This window comes from Mya arenaria, chromosome 11, assembly GCF_026914265.1.
Source record: "Mya arenaria isolate MELC-2E11 chromosome 11, ASM2691426v1".
NCBI lineage: Eukaryota > Metazoa > Mollusca > Bivalvia > Myida > Myidae > Mya > Mya arenaria.
This window is the reverse complement of record NC_069132.1, coordinates 22,370,627-22,390,858: the sequence shown is the minus strand read 5'-3', so window position 1 is coordinate 22,390,858 and position 20,232 is coordinate 22,370,627. Positions and strand designations below refer to the sequence as shown.

The following is a 20,232-nucleotide window of genomic DNA, read 5'->3' as shown; positions in this document are numbered from 1 at the left end:
TTCCAGTGTATGTGTATTCTATTCAATACAATTATTCGTCAATGTAATTATTAAATAAGGTTGATAGTGACTGTATCGTTGTTTGTGAACCACCGGTTATTGAACCGTTATCATTCCAAAACATTTAATTAAAAAATGAAGTGTTAACAAATCAAAATCAAAACCGCTTTCTTCATTATTAGATCAAATTATATGTCTTACCTTTCTATCACAACTATGAATACGATAACACAAAGTAGAATACAGTTGACGATGCCGAAAGTCACAAGTAAACTGACGGAGGTACTGTGTGGCAAATCTGAAACATTGAACGATGATTTATAGCATATTTGCCTCATTAATTACTTTAAAACACTCACATCAGCATTTGAAAGCATCATAAGGAATTTGCTTATAGTATTTCATAACACTTTCTTTACGAAAATCGTTTCATCAGACCTGACCGTGACCAAGCGTTTTAACATTTAATCTAGAAAACAGATTTTGGTCTTAAATCAGTTTTGTTTATTGTAGCTTTGTTTCAACATATTGTGAGGTGGGGATAGGATAAATCAGACGAACCTATGTCTTTACTGATTATGGCGGTATTTCTAACATTTCTTCTTTGTGACACTGTGTGTTTTGACCATTGTCATATCTTAAGATATCGCCACAGTATAAACATGAGCGTAAACTGTTGTTACATATATTTGCAAGCTTATCACATATATCCTATGATGCATGCGCAAGAATGAAAAAGAACATTTCAATGACACTGAAGCTTTTTCAACTCCCCCACACAGAGAAAGCTTTTGTGTTATTGAAATGCTCTTTTTCATCCTAACACAATTAAAGGTTGAATATATAGTCTGCATATGATTTCCACAAATGTGACTTAAATCTTCTTCTATCTCTTAGTGTCCCGTCTTCTTATCCTTATCTGCTTTTTAGTAATCAAATGTTTCATACTCCGGTCTATTTTGCAGTCTGCATGCCACTATGGCACTAATATTACTCAAGAAACGGGGCGTGTGACAAAGTGTTAATTTCTTTTGAACCACTAGCGGATCCAGGAGGGGGTGGGTGCACCCGACGTGCGCTTAAATCAAGTATACTTTTTATTTCAACATAGTATAAAAAGGTATTCAAGTACGCCAAAATGCACCATTTTGGACAATATATGATTAAAATGTTTGTGGGGAGTACACACGAACACCCATGCCAACATTGTTAACCAAGTAAATTTCAGTTCTGAGGAAGGGGTGCAAGTCAAAAGAATTTGCCTCTAAGTTACGCCTCTAACATAAACTTTTGATACGTCCCTGTGAACTATCCGAAATGCATTCATTCGGCCTCGAACTTGATGCTTGCCAAGCCTTAGTACCAAATAGCTTTTGACTACGGTTCAATGGCCTAAACTAAATCTCTATGGTGATGCTTTTAGACAAATTTTAGACAACCTAGAATATCCCACAATGTCATGTATACATCCTAAAAACTTATCCTGGATCAAAAATCAATTTTCTTACCAACATCGGATGGGTCAAATTTTCAGTTTGCACAAATACCTTTATATTTTGTTAAGCAATTGCAGTACCAAAGCCACCGTAATTGGAATAAATCATTTAATCACACAAAGAGTTTTATGATCCTCTGAAGTTACAATAAGGTCAATTTAAACAAATCACTGCATATTTTATCACAAACAAATTAATTGTTCTACGAAGACCTTCAGTACTAATGAGACCCCATGATGACAGCAGGTAAGTCCTAGTACCATTCCACTCGCGTTTGTCCCCTTCTTGAATAATTCAAGCAGTACCTTTATAAAGCAATGGTGTACCATTGTGACACATTGCTGTCAATAAGATAGAGTTACAGAAATAATGAAAAAAGTATATTAATAATGGTTTATACACTTTATAGTTTGGTAACTCGAAACAATCCACTTATAAGGAATTGGTATCCTGAAGGGTTTTTTGAGATGTTGGTTACCTTACTAAACTAGTAAAATAAAATTCATCAAATTTTTATCGAACTTATTACTCATAGGCATTGCAACTTAAAGCTGCACTCTCACAGAATGACAGTTTTGACCTTTCTTTTATTTTTTTGTCTCAGAATCAGCTGATTTTGGTTTCTATGTCTTCAATTCATTCATATAAACTGCCAAAAAGCTCATTTTTCAAAACAATCGTAAGTAACGCCTCTAGCCATAAAACATTAATTTTCGAACGTAAATATGAACCATTTCGATCTGATCTTTTGTCAGCAGTCTTATTTTATTGTTTTAATAAAAGAATGAAAATAAACTTATGAATAAATTGGCTCATTTCCAAGACAAAAAAAAAAGAACTTGTCAAAATGGTGAATTTGTGAAAGTGCAGCTTTTTACTAGCAATACAGTACAAAGCGAAATTGAACACTCAGTTTAACACGTTTACGAAAATATCTGTCATCAAATAAAAAGACAGAGCAGGATACAGACTTTCATTCAAAGTACTTATAAATTACAAAAATTTAGCAAATGAATATAGTCTCTTTAGTAAAAAAATAATATTATATAGTTTCAAAACTTATTGGCAAATAGGTAAACTGTGCATGCTGAGGTAATTTCATAAGGTTGATTTAAATAGCTTGTGTGTGTACTAGAATTAAAATACCTATAATTTTATTTTTTTAATACTTTCAATATAACAGATAAAGAGCCATTTCCTTAAAAAATCGGTCATATACAGTTTACTGGTACCGTTCACTAAGTTAAACATATCACATACATTTGTATTATTTGATCAAGTCAAACGTACGAGTTAAATTTGTTTTTTAGCCTGATGTTGACCATTTCTTGCTAAAACACATGTTTGTATATTAAAAACTACAAGATAGGTAACGTAGACTACATTCTGTAACATATTATAAGCAAAGGTCTCAAATTGCAGATTATATAAAAAAAAATCTTACATGGTAAATCATTATGACATTTTGTATAATTATCCAAAATTCCGTAAAATTTAAAATACACTACTGTTACGGCATATATACATTGAAACTGTAACGTTTTGAAGTAATCGTTTATTTCAATTAACAAACCTAGAAACAAATATGAATAGTTTTTTGCGAATGTCACGCAGATTTATAGATGTTGATTAAATAATGAATAATGCACTTAATTATCTTAGAACTCAATTTATGACCTCATCAGGGCTTTAAGAGATCCACAACCGGTCATAAATTGTGATCTTTAGATGATATAAACAATAATATAACAATGACTTTGAATTAACAAATTTTGCATACAAAACCATTTTCTATGCTTCTTTTCTAAACTCCGAGAAAGATTTTTCAATGCATTTTTGCCAAACCCTGCTAATATAACCTTTCGTAAACATTATTAAGCTCGCAAACATATAAAAATGAAGGAAAACAGAGGTTATGCTTGCTAAATATTGAACTTTAAAATACCTGAAATTAGAAGATGTGTGTTCGTACTTCAAACACATATTTGCACTGTGGAAGTTCTTTAACATACTATTTTGTTTTAGTCCTACAATCATATTTTCGCTCTAGTATACCCCAAAATTATGAATTTATATGTGCTACTGACCTTGTACTTGCTATATTATTACCTTTTCCTCCGTTCTCCAGAAAAGTCATATCGTTGTTTACTGAGGAAGCTGTCTTACCATCTGTGCATTCTGATGGAGATGATGTTGAGGACGAAAGATATTCACCATCTTGACATTCGCTGCTGCATTTCGTCAAACAGTCGTTAACACAAGTAGCTGATGTATTACATGTGCCTTTCGTTACATCGCATTTTCGACAGTTGTTAAGGCATGGTTGTTGACAAGTTGAACCATAAAAGCCATCATAACAGCTTGTACACGTATTCTTGTCTTCACACGTTTTACACGAATATGGACAATTGTCAGTACAGGTTTGACCAAAAAAAACCAGGTTTACATCGTGTACATAATATATCATAAGAGGGTAATATTTCACAAGTTTCACAAGTTATCGGACATGCTTCACACCTGGAACCTGGATAATGAGATATATACCCGTCTTTGCATTTCTCACAGAAATCACCTATTACATTTTGCTTGCACTCGCAACTCCCGTTCTTTAGACAACTTAACTCCCTTAAGCACCCATCAGAGCAACGATTGTTACAACGATTGCCCCAATATCCTGGTTGGCATTCACAGTAGCCCGTTTCAACATCACAGACTCGATTTATACAATAGTATGGACAAGCTGTACAAGTGCCATCAGCTTTAAAGTACCCTTGTTTGCATATGTTTGATACTACTTTTAATCCTGATGAATGTTTTTCACATCTTCTGCCGCTGTAATTCATTTTGCAATCACAATTTCCATCTATATCGCATATACTGTTTGTGCAGCCACTTGAGCAGGCCATATTACAGTATTTTCCGTAACTTCCCGCTTTGCATAAACACGTCCCATCAACCCGACAAGTGTTATCGATACAGTTTGTATTGCATACTGAGTGGCATGACTCTCCCCAGAATCCAAGCTTACATTGACAATAGCCGGTATCTTTGTCACATGATGGAGTTAAACAGTTAAGTGAACAAATAAATGAACACTGTTTGCCCCAATAGCCCAATTTGCATTGGCAACTGCCATTTTTACTACAAGTATCCCGAACACATCCGATTTCGCACTGTTGTTCACATTTTTCCCCATAATAATCACGTTTGCATATGCATGTGCCGTCTTTCGAACTACAAAAGCTGTTCTCACACCCAAAATAACATTCTTTATCGCACGATTGTCCCCAGAAATGCTGTCTACATTCACATTTACCATGAAGATCGCATATGCTGTTTTGACAACCAACCGAACATTCTTTTGTACAAAAGGTACCCCAAAAGCCCTTCGTACAAACGCAATTTTGATTGTCATTGCATTGTCCATTAGTGCAAAGAGTTGTACAGTTGTAAATGCAACGCTCACCGAAAACATGGCTTTTACATTTACAACTTCCGTCCGGTGCACATTCATCTAAACATCCTTCAGAGCATTGGTATTCACAAGTCTCTCCCCAGAAACCGGTAGAGCATTTACATTGTCCACGATCGTTACATATTCCATCTTTACAACCAATATTGCATGACAAATCACACCGTGTTCCCAAATAAGTTTCAACGCACTTGCAGTATCCGTTCATATCGCATATTCCATCGACACATCCAGGTGAACATTTGGAAGAACATTTAACGCCCCAAAGGCCTTGTTTACATTTATCACATCTACCATAGTCACCAAACACTAAACAACCTTCACTGTCACTGTTGTCTTTTTCACAACTTTCATATCGTGGATAATAACCCGGCTCACAGCTGTCACAAAACCCAGTTGGCCATGTACAGGTTTTACAAAGCGGACAACTCTTTTCGCAATCCCCTTGGTGAGAGTACATGTAGCCGTCAAAACACTGCTCGCATGTGTTGTTATATAAACATCTGGCACAGTTTTTTAAGGCACATCTGCTAGCACAGTCCCTTCCAATAAAACCATCTCTGCAACCGTCCATGCAGTATTTGTCACCATTGTCCAAAGAAATGCATCGCTCCGTTCTACAGCATTCACATGGTTGACAATATCCCTGCAATTCTACATATTTAAAGGGAACAAAGAGCATTGTTTTAAGATAAAACAAATATACTTTTCGATCTTTTAACATTTTAAACAAGAAGATATTAACTGGATTTGTCAAGCTGCAATATAATATATTTCTAAAAATTTAAGTTTGATTGGTTATTTTCGACAATGATAATTTGATTTAAACAGAATTCTACTTAATTGACGTCATAATTCTTGATAACGATATGTTATTGTATGTTTGTTGATAGGAGAACAATCATAATAACATGTACCGATATTAGAATTTGATGTAAAAAATAATAATTAATATTTATGAAATATTAGGTTGTCATTGTTAATGACAGAAACTCATTTGAAATAACGAAACGCTACTTTCATTTTACGAAATATTAATAAATAAAATGGGTTTTTCTTTCGTTATTACAAAATCGAAAAACCAAATCTTCATGTGTTTTGTAAAGAACTGCATTGTACAAAAAATATCATTTTTAAATGCGAATTGTAATTGTTATTGCGTTTTATCATTTGCCTATCAAATTATTTTTCCATTTCCCATAAGTTGAAATACAGAAAGCCGTTTTGAAAAATCCGTATCACTATAATGTCGTTTTCTGATTCCGTATCATGCTAGTACGGTGTGTAGTCTAGGAACTACTTTTGCGTCGCTAAATTAGCGTGACAAAAATAACTGGTAAAACAAATAAAATTTTATAAACAAAAGAATACCTATTTCAACTCACGCCACCAGAAGCATGTAAATATTCAGGAACATGGTTCTTTAAAGAAGCATAAGGATAAGCACAAAGCAGAGCACACTTCCTTCCAATCTTTCTAGACAACTGGCTGTTTGCCAATTCGATTTCTTTTAAATTGTAACATTATCATAAACATCCAATACAAAGACGAATTCAATAGTCATCAATATAACTGCGATTGACTCACGAGCTTCCCTCAATTCTGCATATGCCTTAAGTAAACGACGACTAGTGTATACTCGTAAAATAAGTACAGTTAATGTTTGTTATGTATGTTTTTTGTGCTGTGACATTTAACAATTGGTTTGGTATAAGCAAAGTGTTCATTTTCCTGAGATATAAAACATGTTTTTCTTAATTTGCTCTAAAAAGTGAATTTTGTAACTTCTGACTTCGTTTCGCTAGCGTAGCCTTCATTGACTTCAATACCCAAAAGTACGTAACATATTCATACGCGGAATCCATTCCATATTTGGACATTTGACAGATAGCGGCAAATTTAAATAAAATTGAATCCGAAAAATAAAAAGGAATAATTGTATAGTCAGGTATATAATAAATGAAATAGGAAGCATTTCTGGTGACCCGCATCAAGTCTCGTTCGGTGAGTAAACATGTATCCTTCTCGACCTTCGGTCCTATCGTCATATCCCCTACCGCATTAATAAATATATAATCCACCGTGATAAGCTTTCTTGTGTGCAATATATATCATTTCTAAATCTATTGCAAATTGGATAAAGAGACTTTGTCGTACATGTTTATATACATACATGTATATATACATTTAGTTATTTAATCAAATGAAGGCCAACCGCACTTCGTCAAATGTGGATCGTTTCTGTTCGATGATTTTGATGATAAGAATATCTGAAGAAGATTTTTATTTAAGCCATAAAAAGAAAAAGAGTCAAGCCACTTGGCAGTCATATGTTTTGCGAATCATGACTGCCTTAACAACATTAGTAAAATATCAACTCAGGACCTATTCAGTGAAGTTATTTAAAATTTGATTTGCCCTGTTTCTGACAGTATTTTTTCAAGGTTTTAAGCAGTTGTTTATGAAAATCATTACATTAAATAACGAGGATAATTAGGATCATTGGGCACATTTTTCAAAGTTATTCAATGAAAAGTTGTTTTAAAAACAATTGCTTAAACCCTTAATAAATTACAGATCTGTGATCGGCTGAAAAGTTTAGGGAACGTTTTAAGTGTTCAACAAAGCAAAGATTCCATAATATGACCTTATCATTGTGAACCAATTGTTGTAGGAACGTTTAAGGTAAATTGCCAAGCAGAAATCGCTTGTATTTTGTCGTTGTAAAGATCTCTGATAAATTTGCTTTTTTATCACGATGATTTAGACTGATATATATGATTAGCTCAGTTGGTTGCACACCTAGCTAATAAATTGACGGTCGTTAGTTCGCGGCCAACACCAGTCGCAATTTCCTATATGTTCACTGTTGTAATATAAAACGCAAGTTGTATTTTTAAAAATCTGTTGAAACCTCATGGACAATTTCAAAAATTTCATGAACAAAATGAACTACAACTTAAATAGAATCAAGTTGTTAAGAAATATAATAATTTTATTTATGTATTCAGACTTATCAACATAGCGGCATTAGTTGAATGCGACCTTTTAAACACTGATGTTTATTCAGGTGTTTTGTGATATTTACAGCTCATAATTCATCGATAGTTTTCAGAAGAGGTTATATATGAAAAATAAAAAATGAACACTCAACATTGTGTTGTGAAATAAATAGTCAGCCCTGTAGTTAAGAAATTAAGTGCGTTTGAATATAAAGTTGACGTTTCCACATTCAACTCAGCATTTTTTTAAAAATTTCCAAAACGAATAATCTACTAATTTACTTCCTCCGATATGTGTTTCTTCTGCCTTTGAATACTGTGTGATTTGCTTTCAAAACATGTATAACGTAATAAGAAAATGTAATGTCTACCTGACTGAATTCCACTAACGAGTAAAAGGAAATAAAAGTATTCCATTTTATTTTAGACTTCTTAATCACCAATAGCTTCTTTCATAAACAGATTAAACTCAGTGCGGTCATACCATGTGTTTATACGTCACATCTGGATAATCGCTCAAAACAGACTCGATTCTAAAAGGAAAATCGCTGTAAGTTTTTATTTGTTTAAGGATTGCAATGACACTTAATAGTGTTTGCATATCAAACTCATTTTCGGAAGATCTTAATATGTATAAGGTAAACTATAAATAGATATGTTTGTTATTTTAGTACCGTATATAATGTTATCACCAGTTAATTTTTACGAGAACGAAATCTTGTTCAAATACAGTAAGGCAGTGGTAAGTCGACGCTCTTGTTTTGGTTCCCTGTGGCAACACATATGTTCGAGAACTTCAAGAATGCTGGGTAAAGCACTTTGAGGCGGCGACCCTGAAATTTGTCATTGATCGGACCAACCATCGGGAATTAATCGTCTCCTAATATGCTGACTTTCATGAGTTTCAATGCAGAATCATTGCTATAAATGCATTAAAACACGTTTTTTGTCAGAAAGGTAACGTCTGTTCTTTTTTACGTTTTCGTGTCGGAATAACTGTTTATTATATAATTACCATTTGGAGGCAATATTTTATGTGAATATGTTCCGTACTGATAGAAATTTCAAAGTTTAAAGTTTTTGCGCTATATTGTATAAGGAGTGTACTTTTCACTCATTGATTTTGGTCAAATAACAGTCCAAATACTTTAACACTTTTAAACAGTTATTCATCTGCATTGTGATTATTTGCTTATTATATTTTATTTTTATTTATTATTCGGTTTATATCTTATTCGGTTTTATCGTTCAAATAAAACGCAAATCAAACTTAGTTTGATTAACCTTGTGGTGTCAAAAAACCATACGAATTTGAAAAAGGTGATCATTTTAAACTATATATGTTCATGTTACAATAAACAATTGAAAAACAATTGGCATTCATTTGTTCCTGTTCGTATGCAAAACAAACCTGTTAAAAATGCATAATCGTTAATGTATGCAACATATGGTTATACATTTTTTTTTCTTTTTTAATTGTACCTATAAATTTGAGTGAGCAAACGTTCTCTTAAATAAAAATTCGAACTTGAAAATTATTTATCAGCACTGTAGTCGGTGATGAATTGTATTTGTTCGCATGCGTATAAATAATGAGCAATAAACACTATAGCAGTGAGTGCCACTCAGTCAATACCCGTATAAAAACCGTGCAAAATATCACTGCCAAATAAAAACGCAAAATCGCTTTAAAGATAGAAAAGTTAATTTGATTTTGATGGTAAGGTAAAACAATATGAAATGGCCACCGAAACCATCCCCAAACTTTACTTTTAAGCAAATCATAACATACCAAGGCACCAAGTTACTAAACGAAATATTTAAGTACACTACAAACAATTGCCTCCTACTTTTGGTGTACTTTTTGATAATGGGATAAAATTTGCTTTTGTTGTAATTGTTTTTGTTTGGCAAAACGACGACCTGGACGAGGACGACATCAGTTTGTTTTACATTACATTGGGATAAATTGATTATACCAAAAACCGCTTGAATTAAACTTTTAACTTAAACATGAATGCAGCATAGGATATAAACATTAAACTTATTACAAAAATGTGTTCTACGTCAGTTGAACATTTCTGTGTGTTGAACCTTATTTAGCTGTTGACTAAGGTGAATGATTTAACATAGATATAAAATTGAATAACTTGACCATCCACATGGAACAGACAACTATTTAATTGGCAAAGTATGCTGCTGATTGTGAAACAATTTGAGGTAACATTTAAGGAATTACTGCCATAGATTGTTTTATTGTATATGAAGAATGATTGGTTTATTTTCTTCTATAAATATATTCACAATCGGGTGTACTTACAAAACATAAGTGCACATAAAACACATTGTCAATATTTGTTTGTTTGCAGTGTGGTGTATTAAGAGCCTCAATGACTGTTTATGCTCATACGCTGATACACATGCGGTGAAAGCACAGCCTTGTTCCTTTACTTAATGTCTTGCAATGATAACCATTTTAGTCAGGAAATTTATAGATGTAAACATACACCACTTAAAAACATTTTTGATATATTTGTTTGTTCAAACTTTGTGATCTGGTAGCTTATTTTTCGTTGAAACTTTACTTCTAAATTCATCGCGAACGTCTTTGCATAGTTATAGCCATTGTATTATTACCTTTCGATGTATTCCGAATTGCAAATAATAAAATTAAATGTTTGCACCATAAAGCCCATTTAGAGCCAAACAAATACATATACAACTCTAGTTCAGACTTCTCGGTGTCTTACATACCACATGTTCGCACCATAAAAGCCCATTTAGAGCCAATCAAACACATAATCAACTCCAGTTCAGACTGTCTCAGAGTCTTACATACCACATGTTGGCACCATAAAGCCCATTTAGAGCCAAACAAACACATAATCAACTCAAGTTCCGACTGTCTCAGAGTCTTACATACCACATGTTGGCACCATAAAGGCCCATTTAAAGCCAAACAAATACATATACAACTCTAGTTCAGACTTCTCGGTGTCTTACATACCACATGTTGGCACCATAAAGGCCCATTTAAAGCCAAACAAATACATATACAACTCTAGTTCAGACTTCTCGGTGTCTTACATACCACATGTTGGCACCATAAAGGCCCATTTAAAGCCAAACAAATACATATACAACTCTAGTTCAGACTTCTTGGTGTCTTACATACCACAAGTTGGAACCATAAAAGCCATTTAGAGCCAAACAAACACATATACAACTCCAGTTCAGACTGTCTCAATGTCTTACATACCACATCTTGGCACCATAAAGCACATTTAGGGCCAGACAAACTCATAAGCAACTCAAGTTCAGACTACTCAGTGTCTTAAGTACCACATGTTGACATCATGAAAGCCATTTAGAGCCAAACAAACATATATAATTCTAATATGAACTAATCATTGCCAAACTTATTATACATTGGCAACAATAAATCCCAAACAAACACATATGCAACTCTAATATATATAACTCAGTGACCAATAAACCACTTGCATGCAGTCAGAAAGTCCATTTAGCGCCAACCAAACCCATGTGCAACTCTCATTGAGACTACTCAATGTCAAACATACCACATGTCGGCAGCCATAAAGCCCATTAAGAGCCAAACATACACATGTGCAAATCTTATTTAGACTACTGAGTGCCTAATAGACCACATGTTGGCAGCAATAAAGCCCATTTGGAGCCAAACAAACCCATTTGCAGCTCTTATTAAGCATACGCAGTACGTGCCATATCAATCACATTCACATATATGTTTTTGTGATATCAAATTGTAAGCCTAATTAATCGGGTCGTGGTCGCAGTGATACTGCAAATACTTTGACGGAAAAGGATTTTTTTCCAGTCGGTTAACGTAATTTTTAAAACACCAAATTCAAACCCTCTTATATCACGGTTAATTGCATTTTTGTATGATCAGTATTGGTCATAAAATTAATTTGGCCCGTTTTGTGTGTTAATTCTTAAAATTAAAACATCGTTCAATTGGATCCAAAAGTTACATTAAAACATAAAATATCATGGAAATGCACATTGTGGCATCAACATTTGGCAACATTTGTTTGTATGGCACCTGTTGTTGAAATTAAATATGACACTTTTCTCCGACTACTGAAATAATACAATGCACATATATGACAGCCAACTTTGTAATCATATTGTTAATGAACATGCCGTGATAAACTTTCAAAAAAAAAACACTAACACTTCAGAATGAGGCTTTCTAGGGCCATCCAAGGTTAAAAAGAAGATATAGACACAAAAACGCAACTCTTCGCGAATTCTACAGCAATAACAATCGTGAGATGACCATTTGCACTTTGTAATGTTACAAATCAATGGTGATTTAATATATATAGATAAAAAATACCCTTTTATATTGTTTTGAGTGAAAGAACATTAAATTTACAGTTTTTCCACAACTGTGCATCGAAACAAAACTTAAACAACTTTGAAAGAAGAAAAGTATACAGAAAAAATAAAATACTTTTTTTAGGTATTTTTTGTACTTCCACCTTGAAATGACCTTAACATTGAAGAGGTCAATGTCATATTTCACTTTGAAGTACATTATTGGAAAAGTAATATCCATGTGAATATTCACGTGTATCCTTTGAAGGATGATTGGCATATTCAACAATAACATTTAATATGAATTTGCAATTTATGGTGGCAATCTTGAGAGTCATCTTGGGCGCCATCTTGTATTATTTGGTCCGCACCACGTTTTTGAAGATTATAGCGCCAGTTTTATATAACACAGAATTTTCTGAACAATTTGGAATATAACACCACTTAATCTACTTTTGTTGCCTCAAAATCCATTTATTGTCACTCATGTTTCAATGTCTATTAGAGTTTTATCATTCAGGTGGTATATAACCTTTAGATGACATAAATAGTGGACCATTTATATTTCAATGATTCAAACATGACCATGATCATAATAATAAAATAAGGATTTGAAGCATCAATGTTTATTGACTAAAACATCAAAATACAAAATAGCTTTTATAGTCTATTAAAAAAAGTTGCTTGTTTAACAATATTACAATTAGAACATTTTTCAGCAAAAATCAGAATAAGGTGGTGGTACGTAATATGCGGTCCTCTTTTGGATTATTATGATAGGAATTAATTATTTGTTACAGAACTAAGCACTTTGAATGGAAGATTTCAATAATTTGTAAATTATTAAAAACAATTTAAGGTAAATATCTGATATTTTAGCACTTTTTCACATATAGACCTTGAAATTACCTTGACCTTGACCTTTGCTGACCTTAATGGTCAGTGTTATAGAAAGCTTAGCATATGTACATAACTTACTTCAAACATTTAATTCAATAAAAGTTTATGTTAAATAGTAATGATATATACTGTAAGACTAGCAATGGGATAAGAAAACGGCAGCCATCTTGGCTGTTGTCGTGGTAACCATGGTAACCTGGGGGATGCCAGCTGTCCATCCTCGCTTAAAATGAACTTCAGACATCCCCCGACACAAATATACTAAGAAACGCTCTTGACAAAAAAATGCACACAAATACCTCTAGGGACTGTACTATTCAAAGAACGGATATATTTCCTAGCAAAAGAAGAACAAAATTTGTTGTAATAGATAAAAAAAAAATGACGTAAAACAGTATTGAATGCAAGAAACATAACACTGATCCCAGAAATACCACGCTGAGGCATCGGTCCGATCTAGTTACTCGTGTAAGTTTTTGAATGGATGCAAACATTTCTCATTTCTTATTGACCATGGTTTTAAAACAATGGAAACTGTGGTAATGTCGAACATCTAATGATTATCTTGTCAAATAAGGCCGTCGCGATCTTTGTTTCCCCCCGATAACTGAATAAACGACAATGGCAATCGCAGCAGCGATAAGATGCACGGAGGCCCAGTTGAGAGAATAATAACAACATGATCTACAAGAGGCCATAGCAAAGCATCAAGTGCATTCATTGCAAACACGTTTTCCATCGAACTAAATCAAGTTTTTTTCTGTTTTATGACCATTTTTTATGAGAACAACGCCTACCATATCAATCCAAATCGTAAAAATCACAGCTATTACGTTGCTTTATTTGAAAAACAATGTGCGTGAAGACAATGCCAATAGGTAATAGTGTGCTGTCTTAATGTATTAACACTTCCCAACATTTGGATACTTTTAATCAAATGGAACGACAAAGACACGCTCAGTAGGAACATGATTAATTTTATTTATATGTTCTTCAAAGTCCACATCTAAAATGATTGATTGATTTATTTATTTATTGATTGATTAATTGGTTAGTTGATTGGTTGGTTGGTTGGTTGTTTGATTGGCCTGATTGATTGATTGATTGATTGATTGATTGATTGATTGATTAATTGATTGATTGATTGATTGATTGATTGATTGATTGATTGATTGATTGATTGATTTTTCAGGTAACTGAAATGGAAACAATAGTTGTTGTTTTTTATCTAAAATGAATTTGATAAATTTGAATAACGGCTGTAATGAAATGGATGTTAAATAATTCAAAACATGTGTGGACTAACACTTAAATTGAACTAAAAAGTAAACTTGGACAATGAAGTTGGGGACTCGGACTAATTGGATAACTTTGGATGGCCCTAGAAAGTCTCATTCGGAAGTGTTAGTTTACCACAAAATACTTCAGCTCGATTAGAAGAAAGCTGACACCTGATATTAATCATTTACGAGTCCTGGAAGAAAGCAGTACTGGTGTTTCTTCAGAGATCGTGAGAAGGTACACCTGGTGTAGATGGACAGTTCTTAGACAGTTTATTAACAATACATTATTTCCATGGGAATACGTTTGTCTAAATTTATACAATGAAAAATTCACAAAATGTTAGAGATAAATCATTGGATATCTTCTAAATTAAAATGTTTGTTAATATAAATGCATATAATTGTAACCATAATAATAAAGTATGCGATGGGGAGAGGACAGTGTGATAATTTGAAGCCAATAACCTCATGGGTGAGAGGCGGGCCCAAATACCATTACACCACTATCCCCCTGGCGGTGATCGAGCAGACATCACCTTGGGTGAGAGGCGGGCACAAATACCACTACACCACTCTTACCCTGGCGGTGATCGAGCAGACAACATCTTGGGTGAGAGGCGGGCACAAATACCATTACACCACTCTTACCCTGGGGGTGATCGAGCAGACAACATCTTGGGTGAGAGGCGGGCACAAATACCACTACACCACTCTTACCCTGGCGGTGATCGAGCAGACAACATCTTGGGTGAGAGGCGGGCACAAATACCACTACACCACTCTTACCCTGGCGGTGATCGAGCAGACAACATTTTGAGTGAGAGGCGGGCACAAATACCATTACACCACTCTTACCCTGGCGGTGATCGAGCAGACAACATCTTGGGTGAGAGGCGGGCACAAATACCACTACACCACTATCCCCCTGGCGGTGATCGAGCAGACAACATCTTGGGTGAGAGGCGGGCACAAATACCATTACACCACTCTTACCCTGGCGGTGATCGAGCCAACAACCTCTTGGGTGAGAGGCGGGCACAAATACCACTACACCACTCTTACCCTGGCGGTGATCGAGCAGACAACCTCTTGGGTGAGAGGCGGGCACAAATACCACTACACCACTCTTACCCTGGTGGTGATCGAGCAGACAACATCTTGGGTGAGAGGCGGGCACAAATACCACTACACCACTCTTACCCTGGCGGTGATCGAGCAGACAACATCTTGGGTGAGAGGCGGGCACAAATACCATTACACCAATCTTACCCTGGCGGTGATCGAGCAGACAACATCTTGGGTGAGAGGCGGGCACAAATACCACTACACCACTCTTACCCTGGCGGTGATCGAGCAGACAACATCTTGGATGAGAGGCGGGCACAAATACCACTACACCACTCTTAATCTGGTAGTGATCGAGCCCACAACTTAATGGGTAAGAGGCGGGCACAACTATTACTACACCACTCTCCACCTTGTTGTGATCGAGCCCACAACCTCATGGGAGAGAGGGAGAGAGGCGAGCACAAATGGCACTTTACAACTCTCCCCCTGCTGCAATCAGCATTCTCAGTATTGAAATAGCTGTCTTGGTTTGATCGAACCTGTTTATTGCCAGCAAAGGTCGTATACACGTGTAAACTACAGTATATTAGGACATTTATTTCTCTCCTATAACAAGGTTTAAAAGGATAATTGGATTGAAAAGATTAAAATATTTAAGCTTGTTGTTCCTGATAAAAGGATATCTGTGATTTAAGTACGTGTTTTAGACATTGAAATAACGAAACAGTGTATGCTGCTACACGTGTATGTCAGTCATCTCGCCCACCAATCTGTCTTATATCGCCAACAAATATCATCGTTTGTCTTATTGAACTATGCATCGTACAAAAATGCTTGAGATTTGCTAAGATTGCTGCATTTGTTTACAAAAAAAGACTAAACTTATAAATCCTAAAGTAAAACATAAAGATACTGTAGGTCTTTGAAATGAAAATGAATTTCATTACAGATATTCACTAATCACTTTATGATTCTGTACTGGCACACAAACGGTTGGATAACAATGTGTCTCTTTTTCGAGTATGTTGGTTCTGTCGGTTAACATTAAGCCATAAAATGTAGTTGTCCCCTGATACAGGGACAAACTCTCCAATGTACTAGTTATTGCAATAACCGTTCCAAGATGGTAACATTTGGTGATGCTGATCTGTTTCAATTCATGTTTTACATGTTTGTGTATCTTATCTTCTAGCCCTGGCAGACAGTAACTCTTTTATAATCAATAATCGATTTCTTTATAGATAAAATAGAAACAATCAGAACGAACATTTCATCTCGGCATCAGAGTGAATCAGTACCAGAAGATCGACACACAGAAGTACGCGATATTGCGCGAATGGATAATTTCATTCCAGCAACAGAGGAGGAGGTGAAAAAGCTTGTTCAACAGTCAGCTAACAAGTCTTGTGAACTAGACCCTCTTCCTACATGGCTCTTGAAATCGTGTATAAACGAACTTCTACCAATTTTGCTGAAAATTGTTAACAGCTCGCTTCAAAGTTCAATCGTGCCTAAATCATTTAAAGCATCACGAATAAGGCCATTGTTAAAAAAGCCTAGTCTTGACAAAAACATACTCAAGAATTACAGACCAGTATCAAATTTGCCATATCTCTCAAAAATCCTCGAAAAAGTGGTAAACAGAAGAATTGAGGAACATTTGACAAACAATCAATTACATGAAACAAACCAGTCAGCATACAGGAAATTTCATTCAACTGAAACGGCATTGGTAAAAGTTCAAAACGACATTCTTGAATCATTAGACACAGGTGATGTTACGGTACTCGTGATGCTGGACCTGTCGGCTGCATTTGACACCATCGACCATAACACCCTTCTTCAAAGACTCGAATCTGACTTTGGATTTGCAGATAAACCTCGTCAATGGGTCGCATCATACCTAACAGACCGCTACCAAACGGTATGCATCGACGGCAAACTCTCTGAACCGGTCCTTATGAAATTCAGTGTTCCTCAAGGATCGGTACTGGGCCCAAAATTCTACACGATGTACACTAAGCCGGTCGGGTCTATCTGTAAAAACCATCGTCTAAACCACCATTTTTATGCAGATGACTCCCAACTCTATCTTTCGTTTAAACCAACTGACCAAGCATCAAAGGTAGTCACAATCACGCGAGTTGAACAATGCCTAAAAGAAATCATATCATGGATGAATTCAAACATGTTAAAATTGAATGCAGACAAAACTGAATTAATTATTTTTTCAAGTCAAAAACACTCCAAACTTGTTGAAAATCTAGAACTGGAAATTGGCGATACGAGCATAAAACCATCAAAAACTGTTCGAAACCTTGGTGTTACGCTTGATTCGAACATGCACATGGACCAGCATGTTAATTCGGTGACTCGAACATGCTATGGTCAGATACGACAGATTGGTCACATTCGGCCATATTTGACCGCTGATGCCACCAAGACTCTCATAAACTCGCTTGTGACATCACGGTTAGATTATTGCAATGCTCTATTGTATGGCGTGCCGAAATCAACAACGAACAAACTGCAAATTGTTCAAAACACAGCTGCACGTATCATTACGAAAACAAGCCGTTTTGAACACATAACACCAATCCTTAAAGACCTTCACTGGCTTCAAATACAAGATAGAATTAAATATAAAATTATCATTCAAACTTTCAAGACTTTGCATGGTCAGTCACCGGTTTACATGAGCGACTTAGTAGAGGTTTACGTGCCAACTAGAAACCTGAGATCAGCAAGTGCAGCAACCACCCTTGTGCCACAAAAATGTCGACTGGTCTCTTACGGTGATAGGAGTTTCAAAGTTGCTGCCGCAAAACTATGGAATTCTCTCCCGGACACTCTCAGAAAAGAATCATCACTTAATTCATTCAAAAGAGCTCTCAAAACACAACTTTTCAAAACTTCCTACAACGTATAGATAACAACTGTGGCTGTTTTTATCCCTACTTATTTTTACGATACAGAACTACAGTAACTGTATATGTATATATATATATATGTATATATATATATTTGGTTTCATGTTGTTGATTTCTTATTCTTATTTTACTTTTTTATGCTTATTTTATTGCATATAGCATTTTAGACACTTTATGTGTGTGTGTTTTTTTGACAACATATGAGTTTCACTTGAATTGGTTTAATATGTTAAAATATGTCACTTTTGGTGATTTCCACATATCTGCGATATGTCACTTGTTTAATTGTAAAGCGCCCTTGAACGTATTTTTTTATGAAAAGGGCGCTCAACAAATCTGGTCTAATAATAATAATAATAATAATACACAAGATAACACACACACTTCACGTCATTGTCAATGCACCATCTATTATCCTCGGAATAGTCGAAGAAATACAGAAACTATCTTGGAGTGGTTTACTAATGGTCATTGTAACATTCACGTTCCCTTTTACAAAACCTATTTGCTTCCTAGTATTATGTTCTCTTGAAACAGCATATTTACGAAGTCAACAGTTTAGATGATGACCCCAGGAACTAGACGCACAACACTCCTTCAGACGGTGTGAAACATGTTATTTGCGGTCACGCGATGGCGTGCCGTCTCGGTCTACACTGGATGGACAGGATCACTCCCTCTGTTTTACATGGCAAATGTGACCTGTCTGACATGACTTCATTCGTGTTTCGAATGGTTAACCCTAAAACATTACAAAGTGAATGAGTTAAGACAAGCTGCCAAGATTGAATTACTTTTCCCTTGTTTAAAGGTAAATAGGTCAATGCCTCAACGAAGAGTGAATGAGTGACACATAACGGTACGGCCACCTAGAAACAGTGAATGGACCAATTGCTTGTCCCGTTTACCATTTTATTTAAACAAAATTGTGTCTCAAGGCAAATGAGAAATACAACGGATGCCAGTACATAGTACTTGGAATACAAGGTCAAAAATAAATAGCAGAAGCATGTGATGATAAAAAACAGTTCTGAAAAAGGTTATTATCTGCAACGATTCAAGAATGTCACTGGACATAGTTATTTATGTGTCAAAAACATATGGCATATTTGAAGTTACGCATTTTACTTTCATTTCTCTTTGTGGTCATTGAATATACAATTTCTACACAACTATTCCTAAATTTATTCCGTGTTCGCTTGCTATAGTGTTTCTAATATATATCTCCAATGTGATTTCGATCTTATTTTGACCGTTCCTTTTCACGTTTTTTTTCTCTTATATTCAACGAAGGTTTAATAAGCTAATGTATTAATGATATCATAATTTATATTGATATCCTGATTTACTTTGAAAGTACGTAATAGTAGCTAAAGTTAAAATACAACCTACATTTGCAGCCAATGGAATTGCCAATAGGCAACCATTAAGTAGTAGACTTAATCATTAAGAATTTAAACTTTCGCGCGAGTATAAAGGTCCGCCTATTGCCAATCATCCGATACGCATTCCCTGCGTCACAGTTTGCATTGACAATGTATCAGCCATTGAGGTTGCATTCTAAGTACAATAGTTAGATGACATGAAGAGAAATCTTGAAGGTTAAGAATGCGCGGAGTGAGCCTAGCGAACACGCCCTTCTTAAGCATTAAGAATTCACTTCACGATAGTCACGAATATCACGTTGCTGACTGAATATTTAGTATTTGCCCTTAC

The 20,232-nt window shown here is 35.1% G+C and overlaps 2 protein-coding genes across 3 annotated transcripts in view; both read right to left on the bottom strand.

Moving 5' to 3' along the window:
- The window catches only part of LOC128207273 (cell death abnormality protein 1-like), a 31,169-nt gene extending 27,301 nt beyond the window's left edge, over nucleotides 1–3,868 (bottom strand). For both annotated transcript variants that reach the window (XM_052910108.1, XM_052910109.1), the window contains exons 1-2: nucleotides 3,606–3,868; nucleotides 202–298 (exon numbers count right to left, since the gene is read on the bottom strand). In XM_052910108.1, the coding sequence (XP_052766068.1) occupies nucleotides 202–298; nucleotides 3,606–3,633 (125 nt within the window). In that variant the 5' untranslated portion in view covers nucleotides 3,634–3,868. The remainder of the gene's footprint in view (nucleotides 1–201; nucleotides 299–3,605) is intronic.
- Nucleotides 3,869–4,007: 139 nt separating this feature from the next.
- Nucleotides 4,008–8,424, bottom strand: LOC128208419 (cell death abnormality protein 1-like). Its single transcript, XM_052911978.1, has 3 exons — nucleotides 8,342–8,424; nucleotides 4,266–5,622; nucleotides 4,008–4,020 (listed from the first exon to the last, which is right to left on the bottom strand). Exons 1-3 carry the CDS (start codon nucleotides 8,385–8,387, stop codon nucleotides 4,008–4,010), a joined length of 1,416 nt encoding a protein of 471 aa, XP_052767938.1. The 5' UTR covers nucleotides 8,388–8,424.
- Between the last annotated feature and the right edge of the window lie 11,808 nt (nucleotides 8,425–20,232).